The sequence below is a fragment of the Aythya marila genome (genome assembly GCF_965140915.1).
Source record: "Aythya marila genome assembly, chromosome: 11".
Taxonomy (NCBI): domain Eukaryota; kingdom Metazoa; phylum Chordata; class Aves; order Anseriformes; family Anatidae; genus Aythya; species Aythya marila.
In genome coordinates, this window is record NC_139052.1 from 11,073,251 (window position 1) to 11,098,343 (window position 25,093).

At 50.0% G+C, this 25,093-nt stretch overlaps 1 protein-coding gene across 1 annotated transcript in view; it reads left to right on the forward strand.

The window, feature by feature from the left end:
• The window catches only part of ALPK3 (alpha kinase 3), a gene marked incomplete at its 5' end in the record, with an annotated part of 33,828 nt that overhangs the window by 6,475 nt on the left and 2,260 nt on the right, over positions 1-25,093 (forward strand). The window contains 10 exon segments of the mRNA XM_082769525.1: positions 3,268-3,306; positions 6,476-6,597; positions 13,530-13,647; positions 14,876-15,902; positions 18,981-21,159; positions 22,147-22,294; positions 23,745-23,872; positions 24,145-24,180; positions 24,288-24,562; positions 24,900-24,988. Of these exon segments, the coding sequence (XP_082625651.1) occupies positions 3,268-3,306; positions 6,476-6,597; positions 13,530-13,647; positions 14,876-15,902; positions 18,981-21,159; positions 22,147-22,294; positions 23,745-23,872; positions 24,145-24,180; positions 24,288-24,562; positions 24,900-24,988 (4,161 nt within the window).

Below are 25,093 nucleotides of genomic sequence, written 5' to 3' on the forward strand. Positions count from 1 at the left end.
AATTAACTTGTCCTCCCCTGTGAGGTGATGTACCAGACTAGGCCATCAATTTGAGCAAAACTTTTAGTGATTAGGAAGTGAGTGGTGTTGAGTTCTACCTCCTGCCCTTGCAGCAAGACTGAAATTTGGCAAGTGCATGAAAAATGGGAGAGACAGTCTTCATTTCTGAAGGAAATTACAAGCAGGTGAAGGGCTAAAACCTATGAGAGGGTGATAAATGTCCAAAGTTTGAAAGCATCTCATGAAAGGAAATTTAAGAAGAGCTGAGGCTGAGCAGCGGGGTGTAGTTCTCATGGGCTGGTACAACAGCAGTTAATAACCAAACCTGCACTTTTGGGGCTAGTTTTTACCAAGCTGTCTCTTACCTCATAGCCTGCAGAGACTTTCCTCCCACAAGCATTGGGCATGCACAGAGCAGACCTCTCCAATCTAAGCATCCAGAGCCCCCTTTCTCCAGCGGACAGAAACCAGTGCCTTTAGACCTTGATTCGTATCTCAGGATAAGCTAAGCTGCTGCCTTTATCCTACATCCCTCAAGCTTGCTCAGAGGAGATATATCCGCTGTAGATGCTGCATTTAATTAGCAGAATCCTGCACTGTGTACACTAACAAGTCTCTGGAGAGCTGAGGATACGGACAGCCCAATCCCAAGGCGTATCAAGCTAGGCGTGCTGGGGCATCTGTCGTGCCTTGCACAGGAGTCCCGCATTTCCAAGTTAATAGGTTTGGTTTAGACTCTTATGTAGTTATGCTGGTGCAGCTCTGTGTGGGTATGCTGTAAACTTAATTAAAATGAAGAGAAACGCCAGCTGCCTGCAGGCAGGGCTGTTGTAGCTGGAGCTTTTAGAATTTGATCTTACTCTCTCTGGGCTTAAATCTCTAGTCTGTGAAAAAAAAAAAAAAAAAAAGTTTGCTTAGTTCCTTAGCATATTGGGGTTAAACTTTAGTTAATGCCTCTGCTCTTAATGGTGGTGTCTTTCTTTTTTTTTGATAGTATTAGGGCTCCTCAAGAGACCATCAGTCCAATATTTAGCATAATGTTTCAGGACATGCAGTGAATAAAGCCTGGGCTGTGTGCTGTATGCTGGGAATTAAAAGTGCTGACGGTGTTCACTGCTTGATCACGTAAGTGAGCAGAAGGGGGTTGTGTCACAGGCACCCTTCATTCTGACTCTTGCCTCTTGAATGATTTGCTTTACGTTGGAGACAAGACACCTCCCTGTCTGTCTTGTGCAAGAAAGCATGACTGAAACACTGCTTCTGCTAATGATAGCACTCTCCAGCAGGCATTTTAGGATCTACCCTCCTGGCTCCTCAAGCAGTGCCTGTGTCCTTTATGTTTCTGGAGGTCAAAAGGAGATGGTTTCCCTTTTAGTGGGTATGCAAAACATTTTTGGGTTCCTTTACTGTTGGAAAGCAGCTCAGAGGAATTGGAGGTCTCTTAAAACGTTGGGCTGGGCAGGAATGGTGAAGGCAAAGCAATGTGCTGGTCAGTAAGGCAGGTAATGCCAGGGCCTTGTAGTGCTGGAAAGGGCTTGGAGCTCAAAGGGATGCCCCAGGTGCTGGGACTCAACTGGAAAAGCCAAAGGCTGAAGTTCCTCAGACTTCTCCCATGGGCCAACCCACTGCACGCAAGATGGATCAGGCAGCTGATCGTCGACCTGTTTTGGTTAGTGTTTGATGCTTTTCCAGCCAGATAGCTCCTGATCCACTCATCGTCTGGTGGCATGAGCAGTACTGGCACTGGGAAGAGATCAGGGTCATGCGGCTGGGGGTGGAGAGGGTGAAGCTGCTGCTGAAAGGGCAAGTGCCACCCGTGTTTGTTGGGTTAGAGCTGCTCCTGAGTGGCTGCCTAAAACTTCCTCTGTCTGATCTGTCCTTGCTCCCCTGATCTGAGCAAAAGGAGTCAGTGAGCTCTTCAGGAGGCTGCTCTTCTTCTAGTAAGAGTCTCTACACACGCAATTAAAGTGACTTGCATGTTAGTTCTTCATCCACAGGTGGAAGTGCTGCAGGGTTGGCAGTAGCAGTTCCCAGAGGCCTTCTGTAGTCATTTTTAGGACAAGACTGAGTTCTGCTGACTTCTGTGCAACAGGGACATGTGCAGAGCCCAGATGTGGTAATTTGGGCAGGAGACCTGGAGGTGTTCACCTTTCTTAGCTCTTCATGCTGTCCATTGTAGCACCATCAGAAGGCACAGCGGTTTGGTTGTTCAGTAGTGCTCCAGCGTCCCAGGCTGGTAAGGTCTGATGCCTTACGACCCAAAGGGCATGTCCACACTCCAGTCACCTCTGAGGCCATGTGGTGAGGTTGTAGTAGACAAAATGATCGTGTATTTCAGTGTGATTAAGTCAGGGAGCTTGCGTGCTGCAGGCTGGCTGGTACCTACTTTTAGACTTCTGGTTCTTATGTAGATGAACCCAGGGCACAGTCTGATGAACCACTCCTGGCTGCTGTGGGTCTGTGCTGAGTTTATTTCCTAATAAGCAAGGGCTGCTGCTGCCACAAAATGACAGTGTGGGTAATTTGGCTGTGAATGTGAGCCCCTGAAGACACTCCTCTGGGAGAGCTGGTGGCTGTTGGTAAGTAACTCATCTGGGTGTCTTGGGTAGGGTTTGGTGTTGGATTTCATTCCCTGAAATGGCTGATTTTATACAATGCTCCTGCAAAGAAGACAAAACCTGTAGATTCCTGAAAAGTCTGTATTTTATTATAGTTCTTGTTTGTTTGTTTTGTTGTTTTTTTTTTTTTGGTTTTTTTTTTGGCCAGCCCTTAGTGATTTGGCTGACAATCCAGAAAGCAGTGTATGGTGACCGGAGCATTTTCAGCTTCTCCAAAACCCTGGTACCTCTGTCCTTGGAAGGATGGAGGTGACCAGCTCAGGCCACCTGTTTGTGGGCAGACAAGTGGCTTTGCAGCAGGCTGTACTCTTGAGGGCCACTTACCTGGGTGGAGCTGCCTGCTTCGAGCACAACGCTGCAGATGGTGCATGGAAGGCTCAGGTGCTGCTTCTTGGAAACCTACTTGTATAAATGTCCTGACACTTATTCTCTGCAGTTAATGAATGTTTCATTTTTACAGCCTTTGATTTCAATTTACAACGTGGCTTGCTCGTCCTGGCAGTCAGCCTGAGTAAGGCAGCTGTACCTTCTTTTAATAGGAACTATGACCTGTGCAAAACAACTCACATTAATACGTCTCTGTAACGGTTTATTTCAGCTCCTTTCCATGCTTTTTTATCTAATGGTTTTTATGCTGTTTTTTGCTTAGCTTATCAAGCAGCAGATTCTCTCTCTCCAGTTTAGGAAGGTAAAACTACATTGCATTAAACTTCTCTGACCAAACACTTTGCTGAATCTGGCTGCACACGATTAATCCGTAATGCTTTAGTACTAATTAAAGAGAGCCCTGGAGTGGTCTAACAGTCTTATTCTGCATGAATGCATCCCTAATACTTGCCTGAACTGCGGACAGCAAAGTGAATGTTCATTGTAATTCCTGTGATAAGGTGCAAGAAATATTCGTATTCCCTGGCCAAAGAGGATGGGTGTACAGTTTGTTCAGCTACTTCTTGATATTAAAGTGAGACTTCCATACAGAGACATTACAAATTAGATGTTCCTGCCCTGACACTTTCAAAGAAGGTGTCTTTTTTCTTCTTTCCTCATCACCCTCTGCCTTAGCATGAGGATCCTCTTTCATTTGGACTCTGCCATGAAATGCACTTGTACAGCTGGACTTTGGCAAAAGAACACATTTGGAAGTCAGTGGGCATTCCTGGTTTGCTGCAGAAGCAAGTAGAGGATTGACTGTGGATGGAAAGGCCTCTCCAGAATACCCCTGTAACTGTGGGATTGTTAACCAAAAGGTCAGGAAAAGAAAACTGTGAAGAAGAAGAAAACACTTCTCAGATCTTGTTTTCCTGCAGACTACTTTTGTATGGAAATCCCTCTTTAATGTAAAAAGGCTACTGAATTGCTGGTGTCCTCTTCCTAGTCTACAGGGCTTTTTCTGCAGCAAAGATGCCGCTTCAGGAAGGCTCAGAGGAAGAGTGGCTGCTGCCTTGTATCAGATTTCTTGAATGCTCTGAATTACTGGTTTAGAAAGCAATTTGAATTGGACAAGTCTCGTTGCAGCTGGAATGAGTCAGCTGAGAGCCCCACAGTGCTGCAGTCTCTAAAATCCGCCTGTGACTAATACAATGGTTTCTTTGAAAGATTAAAGAGACTTTCCAGGGCTCTCTGCCAAGTGAGCATTGGGCAAGTCTCGTCTGATTCATCTACTGTGCCTGTGGAGTCCCCAGCTTCTGGTGATGCTGCTTTCCTAGAGCATTCAGTAGCCTTTGCTGTATTTCTCCTGACTCTGGGATTTGCACTGAAAGGACCAGGCTTACTCGCAGTGCTGCAGTGGCATGGTGCTGGGATTAAACTTGGTCCTGAGCGTGTCACTCTGTGTGTGCACATCACCTTTTATTTTTTAAGATGCTGATCCTGTTGCTCTCTTGCTGGGGTGTGAAATGGTCATTGATGCTTGGGACATTCTAACTTCACTATGTGGATCTAAAAGGCATTTACTGGTCTAGGGACAGCAATCCTTAATGAAAAGGCCATCAAACCCCAACAGTAACTGCCTTGGCACTGGATTTTCTGCCTTGCTCTTTGGAAATGGGAATTATTTTTCTCTTGGTTTTGGGGTATGGAAAGGTTTCTCTGCTTTGGCACCCACAGCCCTTTTGTGGCTACGTGGTCGGGTAGAGAGTTGCTTGCCAGGACCAGTCCTTGGTTTGATTTCTGCAGAAAGGAGTCCAAGCTGTGGCATCAGCTTTTTACCCTCTGTCCCACAAGTGTGTTTGGATATAGCCAATGCTCATAACCCTTGCTCAGTAGATGAGTCGAGTTTGCAACAGCCCTAGCTGCTGCCCCCTTCCCTTCCCCTTGCCCAATGTGAAGTGCCTGGGAGCTGGGTGAGGCTTGCGCGGCACCAGCTGTTTGCTGCCCGGGGCTTCAGCTCCCTGCATCTCTCATAAACTGATGCTGGTGGGAAGCCAGAGTGAAAATCGCAGCACTGCAAACTCCAGGTAAGTTTTCTGGGTGGATGAAACAAGCAGTTGCTGTGGCTGGAGCTGTTCTGGCACCTTCAGCCGTGCGTGCAGCTCATTCCATGCTGCAGTGCCTGTCAGCGCACCTGCCCTTGCTGGGTTCATGCTAAGTGTGGATTTTGTTTTCTCCTGAAGCAGACTGCTTCCCCAGCAGGTAGAGCATGAGTAGCAACAGTGCCAGCATTCTGCCTGTGAGCTGGGGGCTGCTTGTGAGGCTGGGGTCTTCCTCATGGAGCCCTCACTATGTGCTGAGAGCCCTTCTGCTCGTGGTGGAGCTGTGTCAGGAATGATCTGGGGGTTTGTTCCACCTCTTGCATGTCTTTAGAAGCTGATCATTTGTTTAAGGAATGTGTCTTCCACTGCTGAAAATGATGTAAGTAGAGCTGCTGGGTACCAGTTACATTGCAATACTTGCTGTTTCTCCTAAGGTACTGGTGCTTGAGAACTTGGGGTCCTCTCTTCCAGTGTAAATATGTAGTGTGTTAATTGTAGAGGAGAAAATGAAAGAAATTCTTCCCTTCCAAGAGAGCCAGAGTACTATCCACATGAAGATCCAAGTTGGAATTAAATTCTTTCCCTTTTTTTAAGGAAGTCCAAATCTTCTGAAGCCTCTCTTGGTGACGCTCCAACAGGGTTGGCTGTAGGAATACATTGATTTAGTGCCACCCCCAAATAGTATTTAAATGACTGGAGAATCTATGATTCATTTTCATGAGCTTCACAGGTGGTACTGGCTATCTGGATAGTTCTGGCTACTTGGTTGGCCCAGCCTGAACTTTGGGGTCAGTGCATGGACTCATGGGGTACATAGCATGAGTGCCTACCCACAGTAGCAGATGTCAGCTTAGGATATAATTCCTGAGCTCAGAAGGGTACAAGCCAGGTTCAAGTGCCACATGTTCAGAAGCCACATTCAATTCACACTTGGCCTGAAATTGCAATGTAAAATCTTCACAAATGAAATAAAATCCCAGTAAAGAGCACAACGCTTGGAATGCTGATAGTGCAGTATCAGGACTGTGAAGCTAATTTTGTTAGTGTCTTAGTTTGAGCCTGCTGGCTGATCAAAGAAATGCTCAAGTGTAATCCAGAACTAAAATGATTCTTGACATTCATTACCCTGATAGCTTCATATACAAAGGGGTTGTCTCCCAAATGACACTTTAAATTGACAGAATCATCTTAGGAGTGAAAAAACAGTCAAATACCATGCCTCTTGACTTGACTTTTAAAAATCCTACTGTAGGGATGATGGGAGGGAAGGAGGGCATTTATAGCAAGAACACAGCACAGACATATTTCTGAGATGAGATAGGAAGGGGACCCTTTGATTTCTTTCTAGTACTTTGATCTCTAAGAAATGCTTCTTGAATCTTCCAGGAGCACCTTCTGCGCAATCATTTCTCAGCTGACGGAAGAAACCCAGCCACTATTTGAAACCACTATCAAATCCCGTTCTGTGTCCGAGGACTCTGATGCTAAATTCACGTGCATAGTGACAGGTAACAGTGTCTTCAGTGAATAACCTGGTCCTGCCTCCCTTGCTGGACTTGTGCTAGTTAAACTCTAGAGCAAGCGATAACAAGGCAGCACATAACAAGCCCAATGTTGTCAGGCTGCCAAGTAAAGATTCAGCGATTGCATGATGATTGCAGATGATTTCAGCTTTAATTTAAGGGGGGAAGGTGGGGAAACAGTCGAGATTGTAAAGAAGCAAAGGCATAACCTAACATCTCAAGCAGAGCAGATTAAAGACCAAAAAATGTAATATGATGATTACTTCTTGGGCCAGTGACATTTTAGCGTCCTAATCTCTGCTTTTTTCCTAATCCTGGACCCCTTAATTTAGGAATGTGCAGTTCTAAAGACTAAATCTGTTATACTGGAGCCACCTTCAGCTCTGGTTGCTGGCTGTAAATCTGCATCGGTGACAAACATGTATACCTGTTAATGTCTGAAATAAAGACCAGTTTCTACCCAGTAAGCTAAAATCTAACCCTGAGCAGGAATGGTTTAGGCCAATAAGAGGGGAAAAGGGGGAGAATGAAAAAAGAGGGTCGTATGGTGATGGGGCATGGCAACGCACTGGTATAAAGGCATGCAACTCCTTTGCTGGTGAGCATTTGTCTTTTAAATATAGAGATGCTAAAATCTCCTTTTTTTCATAGTATTTATCTGTTTATGACACTGATCCTTCCTGGTATTGCATATGTTACTTATCCAGACAGTTTACTCAGGGAGAGAACAAGCTTGTAAGTTCTGGAAGGAGGAGGTTATCTCTAATGAGCCTCTTAGTCACAAGTACCACAACTTGGTTGAGATTTAGGGGATCTAGTTTGCCATTACAAAGATGCCGTAATACAAATAAGCTGTATACAAAGGAGAGCATACTGAAGCACTTCTCTGAAAGACGCCTGCTTTGAATTCTTGGCTCTTCTCGTATGATACACTTGTTTTACAGGTCTGACTTTCTGAACTTGCAAGGCTACAACTGGTACATTTACTTCATTAATGCTTAACTTTAGCAGACCACTTCCTGCTTCTGTGGTAAAACTGGGCTGCTAGGGATGCCTCCAAGCCATGCCCTTCAGTGCTTCATTAGAAGGACTTTCCGATTGAAGTTATTTAAAAGGAGAAGCTTTACATATTGTGCAGTGGCATGTAACTCATCATTTTGCAAGCCAAGAGTATCACAGGTCAAAAGCTGAGTGATGTTTGGATGCGTTATGAAATCCTGAGTAATAGCAGATACAGTTCTCTCCTCCTCCTCTCCTGAAAGCGGGGAGGTGTGCGAACCCAAGGCATGCCTGCTTCCTGTAGGGACATGCAATAGCACTGCTTTACCTTTCAGGATTTCTTGTCCCTTTTAAAATGCCTAGTCCGGGCTTAAGTCTCCACCAGCTGTGTTTTGGGGTGGACAGCCCCAAAGTCTAGATAATACTTTCAGCTCCATGTGGGCCCTGTCAAGGTGAGAGGTGCATGTGTGCAGCTGAGCTCTAGTTCAGCTCTAGTTATGCTGGAAGTTGGCTGTCAGGGTAGGAAGTGCACTGTGCATTTGAGGCCAACAATCTGGGTGTGATTTTAGGAGGAGAGGGGAGAGATACTTCAGTCAGCCTTCTAAGGGCCATGTCCATATCCTTCACAGCATCTCTCCTAGAATAGCTGGAGAAACCCTTCACTGTGCAGGAGACGTGCTGCCAAGGAATAACTGCGTCTGCTTGTACCCACTGGCAATACATCTACAGACAGACATGGTCTTTCTCCTGTCTGTAGCCTTTCCTGTGGTCTGCCCATGCTCTCTGCAGGCAGGAAGCTGCCTTCCTGCTTTGGCTGACCTGCTGGTGCTACGTAGCACAACCTGACGTGTTACACCAAGTAGAAAACTTGACCTGATGCTTGTCTCACTTCCTAATACAGTGAAAGAAAGCATCAAATGAACATCTTCATCATGTAACCTATTGCAGTATTTTTACACCGAATAAATTAGACTGGGGAGTATCTTTATGCATTTAAATGAAGAGATGCCCTTCGCAAGGTAGGAATTTTCACAGAATAGCCCTCAAGCAGCTTGGACCACCTGTCCCACTTTGAGTGTGTTGCATGTGGGCTGCTCATCTTGGGATGTTTTTGGGACAGAGGGGCATGAGGTGGAAATCAAACTCCTGTTGTAACGTCTAAGCAGGAGTTCAGATGTCTCCCCTGCCACGATGTTTACATTCAACGGGGAGATACTACAGGGGGAAAGGAAGTGGCGATTGCATCCCTGGCCAGTGACCAGTGTGGAAACAGCTCAGTCCCACTGCTGTGGCTGGAGTCCAGGGACACTTTGGTTCATAGCCTTACAGGAGGCAAAGGGCAGACTGTCAGCTGCTCCTGTTGTGACTCTCAAGCCCCATACACAGATACATGACCTACAATAACATCTTAATATTTTTTGCTGCTTCTCAAATGATAACGAGTTCCAGGGCAGTCCCACATCTGGGAATACCAGAGACTCGCTGGTCACGTCCTAGGAGGGCAGTGTTTGAAGAATCAGCCTCCAAATTTGCTGGGGGCTGCAAGCAAGGAAATAAGTCTGAGGCAGACTTCCTGATGCTCTTGGGTGGTCACACAACCCCTCCTTTCCTCCTGCTGTCTGGTTCTCCAGCTCTGTTCTGCCTGCTACCAGAGCGCCTAACAAGTCTGACTTGATTGTTTTGGGTCAAATCATGCATCAGTTATGACATATTCTCAATTTTTTTAGACAAAATGAGTTCAGCCTTTATTCTCTGAGAATAAAGGGAACAGCAACGCTTCCTTTTGTTGTGTGATTTCTTGCAGAGCACTTTGCTTCTCTGCACCAAGTGGTTTCCTTGGTGGGTCTGGTTGGACTTCAGGACCTCAGGGGTCTCATCCTGCAGATCCTTTCCTATCAGTACCCATTGGGTGCTTCTCTTTAGAGAGTGCCCTTTACTGCAGGTAGCGCTACAAGGATTTTACAACTTTTTAGTTATACTCTGTAGAGTGTATAGGGAAGGGTGATGCATGCTGATGAAGTGCAGGGGCTTGGATGAGGGGGCCTGGGTCTGTAATTGCGTGTTAGGAAGTGAGGCAGTGACTGCCCCCAGCCAAGGCTGTTACCTTGGAGTAACCAAGTACCAGGTTACCTTGCTGACCTTGCTGCCCAAATCAATAGCTCAGGAGCTCGTTCCCATGATTCATTTCATGGGTCAGTGCTTGTGCTGAACAAGTGCCTGACCTGGATAATTCTCCCGTGCTCTGCGGATGCTAGATCAATGCTGGCACCTGTGCTGTGGCACTTGTGCAGGGTGGCCCATCCCTGGAGGGGGTGGGAACGAAGCAAAGTGCCCGGAATCGGTGTGATTTCATCACAGAGCTATGGGGAGGAAAGTGCCCTGCCTGCAGCTTGGGGAGGAGGGCTGGAGTGCAGTGGGTGAGGGGTGTAATGAGCATCAGGGATTTCAACTTGCTGCATCTGTGGGAGCCCTCCTAGGGAAACTTCTGTCTCATGAGAGGAAAGTGCTTGGATCAAGAATGTATGGAGAGGCACGGGGGCTCTGAAGAGAGGTGGATGGGTGGGTCTGGGGAAGGGGTAGGTGATGAGCAGAGGTGGGAGATGCAATGCCTGGGTTTGGGGCAGCCAGCAAGAGAAAATAAGGGGGAGCAAGTGGCACTCACAGGCTAGGGGCATGGAGAGGTTCTTGGTGAGAGTCTGTCCCCCTGTCAGCATTACTGGAAGTCTCCCAGCCTTGGGCAGGGGAGATGGGGATCTTTAAATTCATGAAGCCAGAAAGAACCAGATCTTACTGTGACTTGTCCTCTCCAAACTGCCTGAAGCCCCCAAACAGCTTCTGCAGAGCAGAAACAGAAAACCAAGGTTACGTGCAATTGTTTCCAAACTCTTTTCACCTTCCCAAGTTTCAGAAGCTTAACTTCCCCCTCCTCTGCCCTGTAAAATAATAATAAAAAAAATTGCTTTAAACATGCTCTCTGAGTGATTTTGGATGGCTGATTCAAGAGATGTTTTGGATAAGGTCACAAAAGCTTTGAAGGCTTCCCAGAATTTTAACAGCTTCGGGAAAAAGAGTGTTTGATCTAAACTTGGCAATTTCTCCATGAAAAAAATCCCTGCTTAGAAGGTCTTCCAGGCCGTGCAGCGCAGGGCCTGGCTGTCACGCTGCAGCAATGCCGCCGGAAGACACACTTCCCAAAAGCTTCTGCTGGGCCTGAAGACACCCGGGGAACGCGGCGGGAGCCTGCCCTCCTCCCCGGGAATGCGCGGCACCTTTCTGTCTGTAAGTGCGGGTGCTTGCTGGTGAATGCAGCAGACCAGCTGCTGGCAAATCCCTCTGAGCACCAGCTGCCTGGGGGCTGCGAGAGGGACAGGCTTGGGGAGGGAGAGTGCCGGGTTTGTGAATGGCTGCTCTGTCCCCAAACGGGCTGCTTGCAGCCGCCGCCGCGCCGTGGATGGATGCTGCAGCTGCTGGCATGACCGGCGGTGCAAAGCACCTACTGGGGGCAAAGCCTACCCTAAATTTATTAGCTTGTCAGACTGCAGATGGATGCCTGTGCCTGCAATGCCAGCAGCAGCTCCCCTCCCCAGTATTAGGCTCCCCGGCGTGCCCATCTCACCATCCCCTGCTCGACTCCTGTTACAGCCCCTGGGGAGGGACGGCTGGCGGTCACAGGCAGGCAGCTGGGCTCTGCTGTTCCCAAATGCTCGACTGGGCTGCGTATTGGGTTGGGAAGCCTTTCAGCCTGCGGGTTTCCAACCAGTGCTTGCCTGTAGCTCCATTTTGCTGCCAGCTGGGGTGTTCAGTGGGGGCTGGTCCCTCGCTTTGTGGGCTGGCAGGGTGGTAGCTCCTGGTGGGGAGCAGGTAGCCTTGTGTATGCAAGTGCAATGAGCCAAAGAGACTTTAGGCTTAGCAGAAGGAAAAGCCTTTCATCGAGGCACTGTGCAGCTATAGAAATTACTGTTCTTTCCGGCAGATGTCAGCTGGGAATGGGAATCAGATGCAGAGGCCACGGGGGGACATCACAGGACTTCTTGGAAATGGTACTCTTGCAGTTCCCAGAATGAGGTGCTGTGGTGGCTGTTCACACAACATTAGGAAAACCTACCTGCCAGCTAGCTGTGCTAATAGCCATGGGGCCTCCTGAAAGTCTTGTGTGCCAGACAGCCCTTGGGAAGGGTAGGGTTGCCCTGGATGAAGTGTGAGCTGTGTATGAAAACGATTTTGTTCCTTGTCCCTGGAACAGAAAGGGAAGAAACCACCATGGGCTTGTTCAGTCCATGGTCCTCCTGCCAAGTGTAGTCAGCAGCTAATATTTATGGAAAATATAAGCAGCAGGGTCAATCCGTGGTGATTTCTTTGCTAGGATACTCATGTGGCTTCCTGCGGTTGGCAGCTTAGGGTTCATTCACTTCAACCACACGTCTGTGAGGGTCTAGGGGAGAGTTTTGCATGAAGGGCTTTGAGGAGAGAGTCATGACTTGGCTCCCTGCAGAAGAGGAGGGAGCATTAACCAGCACAAACCAAATGAAAACCAGAGCTGCTGATGGCAGCAGCGAAGGGTGAATGAGGCAGCAAAGGGTGTGAGAGATATAAGGGTGGTGAGGGTGGAAAGGGATGCCAGAGGCAGTGCAGTGTGAGAGACCTCAGTGAGGAAAGGAAGAGAACAGAGTAAAACCTGGGCTGTGGGAATGACTGTGTCATGGGGATGGCTGTTGTTCTCGTCTGATAGCAGAGCAGGAAAGGAAAACTCTTCCAAGAGTACTTCCACAGCCTTGTTCTGGTCGGAGCAGGATAAGGCCTTGGAAAGGCCAGAAGACGGTGGAGAGCCCTGATGAGCGAGGGGATGGGAACGGAGTGTGTTGGAAAGCAGATGGTGGGGAAAACAGATGATGAATGGGGAGGAGATTTGGTATGTCCTGATTTAGCTCTTTCTGGTCAAAGGCATTTTGAGTCAGCCAACACCAGAGCCAATTCATGCTGATGAGTCCTTGCTCCTGCTTTTTGCTCCTGCTATAGGACCTTCTTTGTGGTAACAGACGTAAGCTGGGCTCAGGCATTGCTGCAGGTTCACAGCTCCTCTGGCTGGTGCAAACAAGAGGCTCCTCACCCTGGAGATCAAAAGTGTCCTGGCCAGCCCTGAAATCTGTGTGCTAGCCATTGGGAAGTGTCCAGGTGGCCACTTGCTCAAGCAGTTTTCCCCTGAAAAATGTGCTGCTCCTACTCCAAGCTAGCACTGCGGTGGTGGGAGGTGCTGGCAGTGGCCAGCTCAGGTCTGCCTGTGCTGATCCACCGCCGCCGAGCGCGGTGGGGAAGGTGGCTGAGCGCCCAGCTCGCTGGCCAGCCGGTCACACACGTCCTGATGTCATTCCACGGAAAAGGCAGGTGACATCTGCTGTCAAGTGACATTTGTAGGACACCAAGCTGGCTGTGATGCAATCAAGGTTGCTTCTGTTCAATGGAAACTTTTGGATCAGTTTACGGGCTGTGACACTTCACAAAATGTTGAGGGCTTCACGGAGGGGTGAGTGCCTGTTTTCTAACATTAGCCTTAATCTCATCAAAACATGCCTCTTCCCCTAAAAGCAACAGTGTGCTCACCGTCTGCTCCCAGCCAGTGTTACAGGAGATGGCCATGTGATTCACTCGCCTCTGTTCAGGAATGAAGTGTTGGGATTTTTTCCTCAAAAATAGACCTATTCCTAGGAGCGATAAAAGACTTGGATAAGCCCATCTGTTTTCCACTCACAATACTTTTTCTGCTGTGCGATTTAAAGAATGTGATAAGCCCAGAATAACACATACCCTGTCCTGCCAGAGCGCTTTGTTTTGCTGATGATTCCTTGTCCCTGCAGGAGCAGACTTGCTATGTGGCTGGTTGCAGTGTTCCTCATGCTGCTGTCCCTCTGTCTCCTCCGCAGGGTACCCGCAGCCAGAGGTGACATGGTACAAGGATGATGAAGAGATGGACCGCTACTGTGGCTTACCTAAGTATGAGATTTTCCGCCATGGAAATCGCCACACCCTACAGCTGTACAAGTGAGTAAGAAAGCTGGAGAGCAGTTGGATTTGCTGGTGGGAGCTCGTTTTGGTGACTCGGAGAAGCCGGCTGTCAGCAGCGATCCCCCCAGTGCCAGTGCTCCCCACTGCAGTGTTCCCAGCCAGCCCTTCCCAGTCAGCTCTTCTCTCTGGTGACTCCCAGATCACATCAGGATGAGCTCTGTTACTGCACCCAGGGATAGCAGCCATGCTGGAAGCAAGAGGAAGGTCGGGAGAAATTCCCCTCCCTGGAGCCTTCCAGTGCTGTAACAGTGTGTGCTGTTGCTGCAAGAGACGGGAGCAGAGTGTTAGGACTAACGCCAGGTGAGCAAAGGGAAAGCACTGGCTACATCCAGGAGGATGATGATGGTTCAGGGATCAGGCAGGATAAGGACAAAAGCAGTTCATACAAGTGTCCTGAGCAAGGACAAAAGAGGGAAAAGGGCTGTAGCCCTGCCCTAGGAGGGCCTTTCCTAACTTCCACTGAGAGGACAGGGAAGGGAAGGGCTGCTTTGGCACTGTACTGGAAGAGTCGAGGGCCTCCTTTATTCAGCCCAGGCTACCCGCTTCCTTTAGATTTAGACAAGGACTGTGTTTCTGGAGATCCAGGAACATGTTCTCAGCTAGCAGAGACCTGTTGCAGCTTGAGTCCTGGATTTGGGATGTCAGACAAGAGACCTGTATTGCTGATAGTCCTGTGATCCTTGGGATTCCAGCATGGGCTTTTCTGCCGCTCCAGGTTTCCATGTGGCGCAGTTCTTGCAGGAGTGGTCCAGGAGTTCCAGGGGGTGAAGGCAGAGGTGTGCATGTACTTGTGCCTGCCAAGTTAGGTGGGAAGGCTCTGGTAAGGTGGCAGGACAGAGGAAGAGCAAGAATGTAAGAAGCAAAGTTAGTCTGTGAAAATCTGAGAGGAGAAGATCTTGTGGAAGAATGTGGCTGAGAACAGTCAGAAAGCTTGGTGCTGGCCGTTCCTCCTTCATCTCAGCCCTCTGTTAGCAGAGTTACAGCCCAAAGGGCACTGGGCACTGGTTTACATCTGGGTTGTTTATCTGTTAGTGCTGAGAGAAGGCAGAGCCAGCCCACCGCAAGACCCACTGCAGGCGCCGTGGGCCAACATCTGCATCTTCTGGCCCCTCTGTGGCACGAAGTGGGAGAGGGCATGTGTGTGTACACAGCTGCAGTGCTTGGGGAGGATGGGCAGGTCTCATGCACAGCTTTTGGTTTCCAGGTGCCGAGAGGAAGATGCAGGCATTTACCAGGCCTCAGCTAGAAATAACAAAGGCATCGTGTCCTGCTCAGGCGTGCTGGAAGTGGGAACTATGACGGAGTTCAAAATCCATCAGAAGTGGTTTGCCAAAATTAAGAGAAAAGCTGAAGAAAAACTGCGAGAGATAGAACAGAGCAAGAAACGAGGGAAAGAGAATGTGGAGGTGGAGAATGTGCAGGGAATGAGCCCCGATCGGCTCCAAAGAAAGCGGAGGCTGGCCAGGGATCTGAATCTCCGGTCAGGAGCCTCTCCATGGGAGAAAGAGGATGCGGCAAAAGTGCATGTCGGTGATTCTCAGTCCAGATTCCATGAGGCTGAGCTGAAGGAACAGTCAGTAAACACGATGACTGGCTTACCAAACAAACTGGTAGCACCTTTGAAAGCAGAGGTGACCACCAATGGAGATGCTTGTTTGGAAAGTGCAGAAGAGAATGGGAATGGCTTTCTCGCGTACATCTACGAGACGGTGGAAGACCTAGTGGCTAAGCCAATGGCCAAAGACTCTGCAGCTAAAAAGAAAAAGAAAGTGGAGGATGCTCCAGCACCAAAGCAGGAAGTTTCAAAGCGAGAGGAAAGTGGGAGAGACAGGACAAAACCCTCAACAAATCCAAGGTTTGCCCCTCCCGTCCCCTTACGCAGGAGTGCACATCTGAGGGTGGCAAACGATCAAGAAGCGGAAAATACTCCAAAGATCAAAGAGTCTGGGAAAGCTGTGAATCAGGACAGTAAAATTAATGGTGATGTGCACTTCTCTTTGAAAGAGATGTATTTTGATAATCAAGTGAACGCAGCAGCGGAGAAGGAGGAGGCAGGAGCCAAGGAAGAGGCTGCGAGAGAGGCTGCCCTGCAGCCCGCGGGTGTCAGCAGGCAGACAGAGGGTGCTTCGCCATCCTCAGAGGTGTCAAAGGCAGGACCTGCACCACCCAAGGGAAGGAAGAGCCAGCACACAGCACAGAAGTCGGAGGGACATAAAGCCGTCGGTCCAGAGGTAACTAGAACAAATCTCAGCCAACGTGGTTGTGGTGCAGCATCAGCCCTGGGAGGCTGCCTGCACCCCAAGGGAGCTGCTGCTGCAGCTTCGCAGGTCTCCTCCAGCAAAAACACCCAGGAAACTGTCTGGGCTTTGTGTGCCCAAGTGGCAGAGCTTCCAGCTGAGCACCCCATCTCCGAATAAATGTCAGACGAGGTGGCGAGGAGAGATGTACGTCAGGCCCTGCGGCTGGACAGCTGGTCGGTGAGCGGCCCGGGGCGTGCTGCGAGCTCTCCAGTTTAATCGGCAGCCTGACCTCATGCAGAATGCTTCCAAATCAGTTAAGCAGGGAGCTGTGAATGGCTATTTATAGCTGGGGGTGGATGCCTTGTGTGTACGTGAGACTGATGACATCTGTTCAGTTTAGCAGTTGAGCCTGAGCTTCAGCCGGTGTTTAATGAGCCCCCCATGCAAATGAGCGCAGCGTGCCAGGTATGCCACGTGAGCTGTGCCAGGCAGGGCATTGAATTTTGTTTACAGTGCAACATGTATACAGTAGATCTGGGCTATTTTTTGGCTCTCCCCTGTTGGAAAAACTCTCTTGCAAGACTCATTGTGGTGGCCATGCAGAGCCAGGGCAACGCACCTGCTCCTGACCCTCAGTACATCTTTTAGTCAACTTCTATTTTTGTCACTTAACCACTTAACCTGAAGCATTTTCCATGAAAATATTAGACTGGAGGCTACCAGTTTTTTGCTTGTTTTTTTGTTTTGTGTTCTTTTTTAAAATTTGATGAAGCCTTCTGAGGTAAAGGGTTCTCTGAGTCCAATTTGCAGATGCCATCAGAATCTGGTGTTCAAGCAAGGGTAGGTGCACACTCTCAGTACAGACCAAGGCTGTCGGATGATGCTCTCCGGGTGTAGCACGTCTCCCTCAGTAGGTAACGCAGTACGTTTGGATGTGGGGACATCCATGATACAGAAAGTGGGACTGCCGGCTGCTCCAGTAAAAAAAAAAAAAATTCCTCTCTTCCTCTTATAGATTTCTTTAACCATAGACAGGAGCACTCTTTATTCTCAGAAATATGCTGCTTTATGCAGTGAATTGAGTGTCTGGGTCCTGGACTCAAAGCAGTGAAGCCCACTTTAACCCATTGGCATCACATATTGCTGCATTAATTATTGCTCTGTGTGTAAGCCCATGGAAAAGCAATTCTTTTTCTCTCTCTTCTGCATTATTCTGCCCCTTGCTCTTAAGGAGGGTGGAACTTTGTGTACGGCAGCCAGGCTGTCATCCCTCAGCTTTTGACAATACATCAAGGTATTTTCCTCTTCAAAAACCCACTCACAGAGGAAACCTGTAACTTGACAGCTAGTGTGCTTTTTGAGCAGACAAAAAGCTTTTGATTTGAATTTGAATGCTTCAGCTAGTTAGTGTTGCTGGGGGAAGTACTGAGGCTTTTGTGTGACCAAATAAGCCATTTTAAAACCCTTTGAAGCTGACTCCAAGTGTGCTTGAGAATATTTATGCTCTCCAGGACACAGATTGCTTTTTATTTTATTTTTTAAATCTTTCCCGCAACCCAGACAGGGCCTTAGCAGTGTTTTCCTGGTCTTGGGACCTATCTGGTCCTTGTGCTCAGGACTTCTCTTTGAGCTGGATTTATCTGTAGCAGAGGAACTTTATAAAATGCCAGCCACTAGCCAGGCTCTGAACATCCACATGCACAAGGGCAGAGGCAAAACTGGGTTTGAATGAAAACCACCCTTGCAGTAGTTCTTGTATAATTTTGAAAATGGTGTTTTTATCACATTTCTTTGACAAGCCCCTAGTTTAGGTGTTTCACAGTTGCTTTAGGAGAGGTGCTTTTCTAAAAAGCCCCCAGCAAGTTCTTCTGAATGAGCTTTAGTTCCTGTGCCTCCATGCCCCAAAAGATGGGCAGCCAAAGAGATGCCTCCCTTGGCAACACTGTGGCACAGAGCTCTCTCTGAACGTCCATCTGTGAACCTTGTTTTCCCCAAACTTCCTCGGTGTGCCGTGGTCCTTCGCACTCTTTGCAGTTGAATAGATGGACTGGGGCTGTGCAGTGACCATTCCTGTCCTTTTTTGTGGCACTGAGGACCAAAAACTGCAGTCCTACGTATGAAGTGCCACAACCCTCTTTACCCATGGACCTCATTTTGGAGGCTTAAAACTCCTTCAGGAGAAAAACTTGAGCAGTGGATCCTCTGGGATGTCCTGCCTGCAGCCCCTCTTGATAGGGGAAAGGAAAACTGTTGTGTGACTGCCCCATTCCCACGCAGATGTCCTGATGCTGCTAGCTGAGCACCAAACAGGCACAGCATATATCAGCGGTATCACTACCTCCCCTGAACCTTATCCTACAGAAACAGGTAGTGTCCCTTGGCTGGAAGATTTCACCAAATCTGCTCGCGATAAAGCTCAGCCATCGCAGTGGGCAGCTTGCTGAAATGTCTGCTAGTGTGCAGCTGCAGTCGGAAACATTTGAGCTTCCCGAATGTCAAAGAAACAGGATGGTCAAATAGCACAGATAACGTCAGGGTGTACAATTTCGCTATAAATCATTTAGGCAGCCTCATCCAGATACTGTGTGACATGCCGATCACCCCATCTTCAGAGTGGAGATTGCAGATATAGTGTCAGGGGAGTACTGACTCTTAAAAAAGAGCATGAATTTTATACAAGGTCTTAGCAATGGCTGTTGAAAATGGGAAAGTGTTGCTCCTTGGGAAAGTGTGGTGTTGGAGGAGCTTGTATTTAAAGCCACTGAGTGACTTAGAGGAGCAGATCCCCTGCCTCTTGGTTGTACTGCTGTGTCTTGAAAGGCAGCAGAGTTGGAGCTGACAGTGAAAAACCACTTTGTGCAGTGTGACAGGGTGCTGTGGGACTCACTACCATGGGATGATGGTGAAGCAGCAAGGCCCTGGATGAGTATCAGCAGTACCAGGTTTGCACAGTTAAGATTCAGCATTCAAGCAGAGGCTGGGCAGTGTTACATGGTACAGATGGACCATAAGCACCACTGAGCAGACCCAGGCAGTAAAATAATGTTTCCCATTTTCTTCTTTGACTAGGTTGCAGGAGCAGTGGGACGGTCTGCTAGTGACCTAAAACATCCAGTGTCTGGCCCAACAGTAGATACCGGTCAGCAAGCCAACAAGTTAGAGGAGCTCAAGAAGGAGACTCCGGTTTGCCAGGACAGCAGGGGGGCTGGAAAAAGGACAAACCCCAGGCTGAGGCCTCAGGAGCCACCAAAGCCACCACCACCAGACCACACACAGCCCCACAAGGAGCAACCTCCCTCTAGGAAACAGTCAGAAGGACATTCTCATACTCCTGAGGGCAGAGAGGCCCGGCAAGGACTGTCAAATCAAGATGTTAAGAGCCAAGGTAATAAAGAGCCATTGCCAAAGAAATTGAGTCCTCCAGAGCCTGGAGAAAATACTCCTCGTGAGCAAAATGCACATCAGACTATGGTAAAGGATGGGAAGAGCAAAGAGACGGGTTTAGAGCCATCCGGGAGTGAGCCCTGTGCAGAGGCAAGAGGCAGCAGTGTAGCAGAGTCATCCCCTGTGGTGGGAGGGACACATCGGGGGCTTCGGGAGGCTGAAACCCCAGCTCCTGCTTCAGGACGAGTGGACAAGGAAGAATCATCCCCTGTAGTGGGAGGGACACCTTTGGGGCTTCAGGAGGCTGAAACCCCAGCTCCTGCTTCAGTAAGAGTGGCTGAAGAAGAGTCGTCCCCTGTGGTAGGAGGGAAAACTCTGGGACTTCGGGAGACTGAAACCCCAGCTCCTGCTTCAGGACGAGTGGCCAGGGAAGTGTTGTCCCCTGTGGTAGGAGGGACACCTCAGGGGCTTTGGGAGGCTGAAACACCGGCTCCTGCTTCAGTACAAGTGGCCAAAGAAGAGTCGTCCCCTGTGGTGGGAGGGACACCTCAGGGGCTTTGGGAGGCTGAAGAACCAGCTCCTGCTTCAGGACGAGTGGCCGAAGAAGGGCCAATCCCCCCTCTTGCAGCAGGGACGTTGGTGGCACAGGAGGCACTGCCTGCAGCTCACAGCAATAAAGGGAAGGAGCCTGCTGCAGGGGAGGCCCTGTCTGGAGCCCAGCTGCTGCCTCCTGCGAGCAAAGCCACAGAAACCAAAAAGGCAGATGGATCTGCACCACAGGAGGAGTTTCCAGAAAGTTCTTCAGGGCAGGAGAGTGCCAAACAGGTGCCTGTACTACCTCAGAGGAAGGAAGGAGCAGAGCAAACAGCTGCAGCTCCAAAGCAGGAGCCAGCAGCACCTTCGGGCACTTTTGAAAGAGGCACTGAGGTTCAGCCACAAGCACCACTGGTCCTGCCAAGCCCCGAGAAACCTCAGGAAATGACTTTGGAGGAGAAGATGCAACACAAAAACCTTGTTTCCTCCTTGAAGAGCTACCTACTGCTGCTTTTAAAAATGTCAGATAGCAGCAACAGTGACACAAAAGAAGATGCTGAGCCCAGGGCTGAGGAGCAGCCCACTGCAGAGGAGGCTGCGCTCCCAGAGATAGGCATTGCAGGCCTGAGCCCCCGCACCTCAAGGAGAGTTTTGGAAAAGGTACAAAACAACCAGCTCTTCCAGACAGCAGAGAATTTGCCTCTGACTCCCAGGACAACCAGGCGGATCACAGGCCTGATTCAGGAGGAATTTGTTACCAGCAAAGAGATGCTGGCTTGCAGGCCTGTGCCGCCAAAGAGACGTACAAAGGTGGCTCCCGAAGCGGAGGGGTCATCCCAGCTCTCTGTGCCATCCATCGTGGTGGGCAGTGTGCCAGCAGCAGGAGCGGGACAGCCTCCTAATACTGCTCCCATTTTGCCTCCAGTGAGCCCTGAGAAAGAGAGTCCTAGTGACCCTTTGGCTGCACTACCTTGTGCCACACCAGAGGAGCTTGCTTCCGGGGCCCGCCGCAAAATATACCTGCCAAAAATGAAGCAAGCTGGGGAGGAAGAGGAGGCAACCCCAGAGAGCCAAGGGCATGCAAGAAGCCCTACTGTTTCACCACGGCAATCCAGGAAGAGTGCAGCCCTGCTGCAGACACCTGCCCTGGCTCCATCCCCTCCAACAGAGCAACGCTCCCCAACCCTCATGAGGAAGATGGCCACGTTGGAGGTTCCTAAGCTGTATGATGAACCTGCAGGTGACAGCAGCAATGATCCCGAAGTCCCTGAAGATGCTAAGCTAGAAGGGCAGCCAGCAGAATCCAAGAAAGCAAATAACCCATTTAAAGGTAAGGAAAGAGGTAATCCCCGTGAAGCAGATTTCCCTGTTGCCTATGAAGGGAGCCTGGCCAACCAAGCTGGTGAGAGCCAGCTGGGGACATGTGAGTTCTGTGCATTTGCAGGGTTTTCAACATTGTCTTTTGTCCGTGTGAAAGCCCAAAGTGTGCTCCAAGTATTTGAAAAGTCAGATGTAGCTGGGTAAGATGGGCCAGATGCTCATCTGCCCGAGCACAAGAGATGCACAAGCACATCTGCTGTAGATAAACTGCTGGCGTCCACCATTCCCTACCACAGTTAGCACAGAGGAGGCAGAGGAAGGCCAGAGACAGTAGTGCTGAGAATGGCTGTCTCCACAGCCTGGACTTCCCAACCCAAGGGAATGACAGAACTAACTCTCTTGTTTTTGGCCAGCATGCCCTGTTCCTCATGGTGCCTCGTGCTGCTCAAGGCTCCAGTGGGTGTAAGCAGGGTAAGCACACAGCTTTTCCACCTCTGTGGTCAATGCTGATGTGTTTCCTGGTGGCAATGACTTAGAAAAGGCTTAATCCTGGTGTTGAGGTGCTTGCAGGAGCCAGGTGATAGCCTCACTGAAATCAGCACTCGTAGAATCTGAATCACTTAGGTTGGAAAAGACCTCTAAAATCATAAAGTCCAGTTCTTGCAAAAGTAGGGCTAACCTTACTGAATGCCTACCATAGAGGATATGTTTCCTCCTACATTGCCTACTGTTCTTCTGCTTTGCCTCTGGCCAAGCCCCACTAGGCACTGCAGTGCTGTGCCATTGAGAACATTTGTACCTCTTACTTCCCATCGTATTTAGAGCTCTGAGACCTTCTCTGGGAAGGCAACGTTGTACCAGGCGGCACTGTGCTGATGTACTTGTGATACCCACCACCTAAGTCCAACGCAGCAGCACTGGGGTAGGCTGGCCTGTCCCCAGAGCTGCATCCAGCATTGTGTGTCTCACCATCAATCTCTTTGCACCCTGTCCTTAGCTCCACAGGTGATTCGTAAGATCAGGGCTGAACAATTTTCCGATGCATCAGGAAACCTGAAACTTTGGTGCCAGTTCTTCAATATTTTGAGTGATTCTAAGCTGATGTGGTACAAGGACGAGATCCCTGTAGCAGAAGCACAAAGGAGGTAACCTGCTAGCTCCACGTCATTGTAGTCCCTGTGCATAGCCCTGGGTTCATGTGTTAAATCCAGCTCTGGCCACTGTTTACTGTGGTAAAGATGCCCCTTTTCTTAAGGCTGCATGGGAAGCTCATTGCATGGCACGGTACGTTGTGAACATCATTTGCTCAGTGCCCTGGGAGGGAGGATTGCTCAGACAGGGAATTGCTGCCCTACTTGTCCTACTGATGCTTCATCTAGAGTCTGGCTCAACGGCTGATGCTTTGATTCATGGAGCCCAGGGGAGGGCAGGGGCTGATCCAGACCTTGGAGAGGGCAGGGAAAGTGTTGTGCCCGTCTCAGAGCTTGAAAGCTGGGAGCAAACTACAGAACTGGGACCCCAACTGATACAGGGGAGGGCTGGTAGCTGTGCTGGGAGGGCCTGCACACTGCACTTCCATGCAACCAACACTGGCAAGCACCAAAGGAGAAAAAAGTAGCTCTGGTTTTGCTCTCTCTATCCCTTGGCACTGCCCTTGCACAGGAAAAAAACTTGTGTGTGGCTTGTATCTGGGATGCTCTTTAGGGTGTGTTACAGAGAACAGCTTGTGCTCAAGCCCAGGTGAGCTCTAGCTTGTGTGGGAACATCATCCACATTGGATGAGATTTGCCTGATGCCTCTAAGAGTCGTGTGAGTGAGGATCCTTTAAAATGGGCAGGCAGAAAGAGATGCTTCTGGGGCACCAGTGATGTCCTGTGGCAAATACTTGAGCTGAGGCAGGTGGACTAGGAGTGTCCATTTCCTTCTAGCTGAACAGTGTGGCCAGCTGAGCCGTGGGTCTCGGGAGGAAGATCCCTCCTTCCTCTGCAACCTGTCATCCCCTTGCCAGTTCACACTGGCCATGCAAGGCAGAAATTGGCTTTTGGTTCCTGTGGGGACTGGTCTGCCTGGCGTGCTGCCACCTTGGCCAGGAGATGCCAGCTCAAAGCTTGGTTCTGCAGGTTCATGATTTATTGGTTCCTTGGAAAGGGAGAGTCTGCAGGATGGGGAGTAGTGTTTGCCTTCACTCCTGAATGGCTGAAAATGTAGGAGGAAGCTGAACACCTCTGTGTTTGACTTCCAGCTATCTCACCCAGACAAGCATTTATTAGTCAGCTAAAGCCCTGACCAAGCCAGACTCAGAGGCAACCACCTTTATCAACATGTAGCCCAACCCTGGCCAGAGTTTGCAGGGCTTGCCTGGGAGATGTGCACGTCCGTGAGTATGAAGGGCCAGCCTCCTGATGCCATGAGGTGCCAGGGGAGCAGCTAGGATGCTCCTGCCTTCCTGCATGCCCACCGGCTGGCTTCCTTTCCAGCCCTCTGCCCTCCCTCCAAAGCCAGCACGGTGCCCACCGCAGCGCCCTGGCTGGTGACAGGGCTCCAGGTGTCCCCATGCACTGCCCGAGGCTGACACCTTGCTCTGATTTCTTCCAGTGCTGGTGATGAGGGCCAGGCAGCCTTGGCCATTGTGCAGGCATCCCAGAAGGACTGCGGAGTCTACCGCTGTGTGATCAGCAATGAGTACGGCACTGACTCCACTGATTTCCTGCTCAGCCCAGAAGGTGAGGAGCCTTCAGCAGCCTGGTGGGCTCTTACAGCTGCCAGGGTGTGCGGTGGGGTGGCACGGCGAGCCACAGGGAGGGTTTGGTGCTGGGCTGCAGAGAGGGAGCTCTGCAAGCTGCCTTGGCAAGGTGCATCTGCCTCCATGTGCTGCCTCTGTGAGCAAATCGTGCCTTCCTCCTTGCCATCCCCCCGTGTGGAAGTGCGTGGGCCCTGAGGCAGGATGGGATCCTGGCTGAACCCTGACTCCTCTCCTGCTTTGTGTCTCCTCCAGTGCTGTCAGGATTCATCTTGCGGGAAGAGATCGAAGGTAAGGGTGATGTGCTGACAAGCTGCTGCCCCCACCTCCCTGCCGTGCTGTGGTGTGGGCAGGACGTGCCCGCTTGGTCCCTTCTCACCAGCTCTTCCCTCCACCAGTCGGCGAGGAGATTGAGATGACGCCCATGGTGTTCGCAAAGGGCTTGGCTGACGCAGGCTACTGGGGGGATAAGTTCTTTGGGCGTGTGGTGAGTGAGGACATGGAAGTGGGTGCTGGCTTCCTGCGCAAGGCCTGCCGTGCCAGAGCCATCTATGGCCTAGAGCCCATCTTCGAGTCCGGCCACACCTGCGTCATCAAAGTGCACAATTTTATTGTCTTTGGGACCAAGAATGAGAACAGCCTCATTGAGAAGAACTATGATATCACCATACAGGTGAGCATTGCAGGCTGGCATTTGTGGGGAGACCCCACTTTTTCCCCATCTGTTGGCACCACGGTCCCCAGCGCTATGCCTGCTTTCTTTATTTCCTTCCAGTTTTTGAATGCTTTGGATGGGTCAAGCCATATCCCTGTGGGCTTCAGCCCTTCTCTCTGAGCAATGCAGAGCTGCTCAGAGCTTTCCTGTCACCTGTCCTTTGACTGCTGGGATAGGGGAACAACTGGGAGTGGGCCCAAGGGATGCTTTTCCAGGAGGGGGGTCCCAGGGCTTTGTTGCAGGCTGATTGGCACAAGGAGGGACAGGGCCCTGACTCTCCTGCTTGAATCTCCAGGAATGTAAAATCCAGAACTCTAGCCGTGAGTACTGCAAGATCTTTGCTGCTGAGGCACGAGCCGTCCCTGATTTTGGAGCAGTGCCTGAGTAAGTAGGGTGCTGCAGCCCCTTGGGCTTGACGGTGGGGCAGAGCTCCTTGGGAGATGGTGGGAGGGTTCTCCATGGGGCACCGGGGACATACCAGAGGGCAGC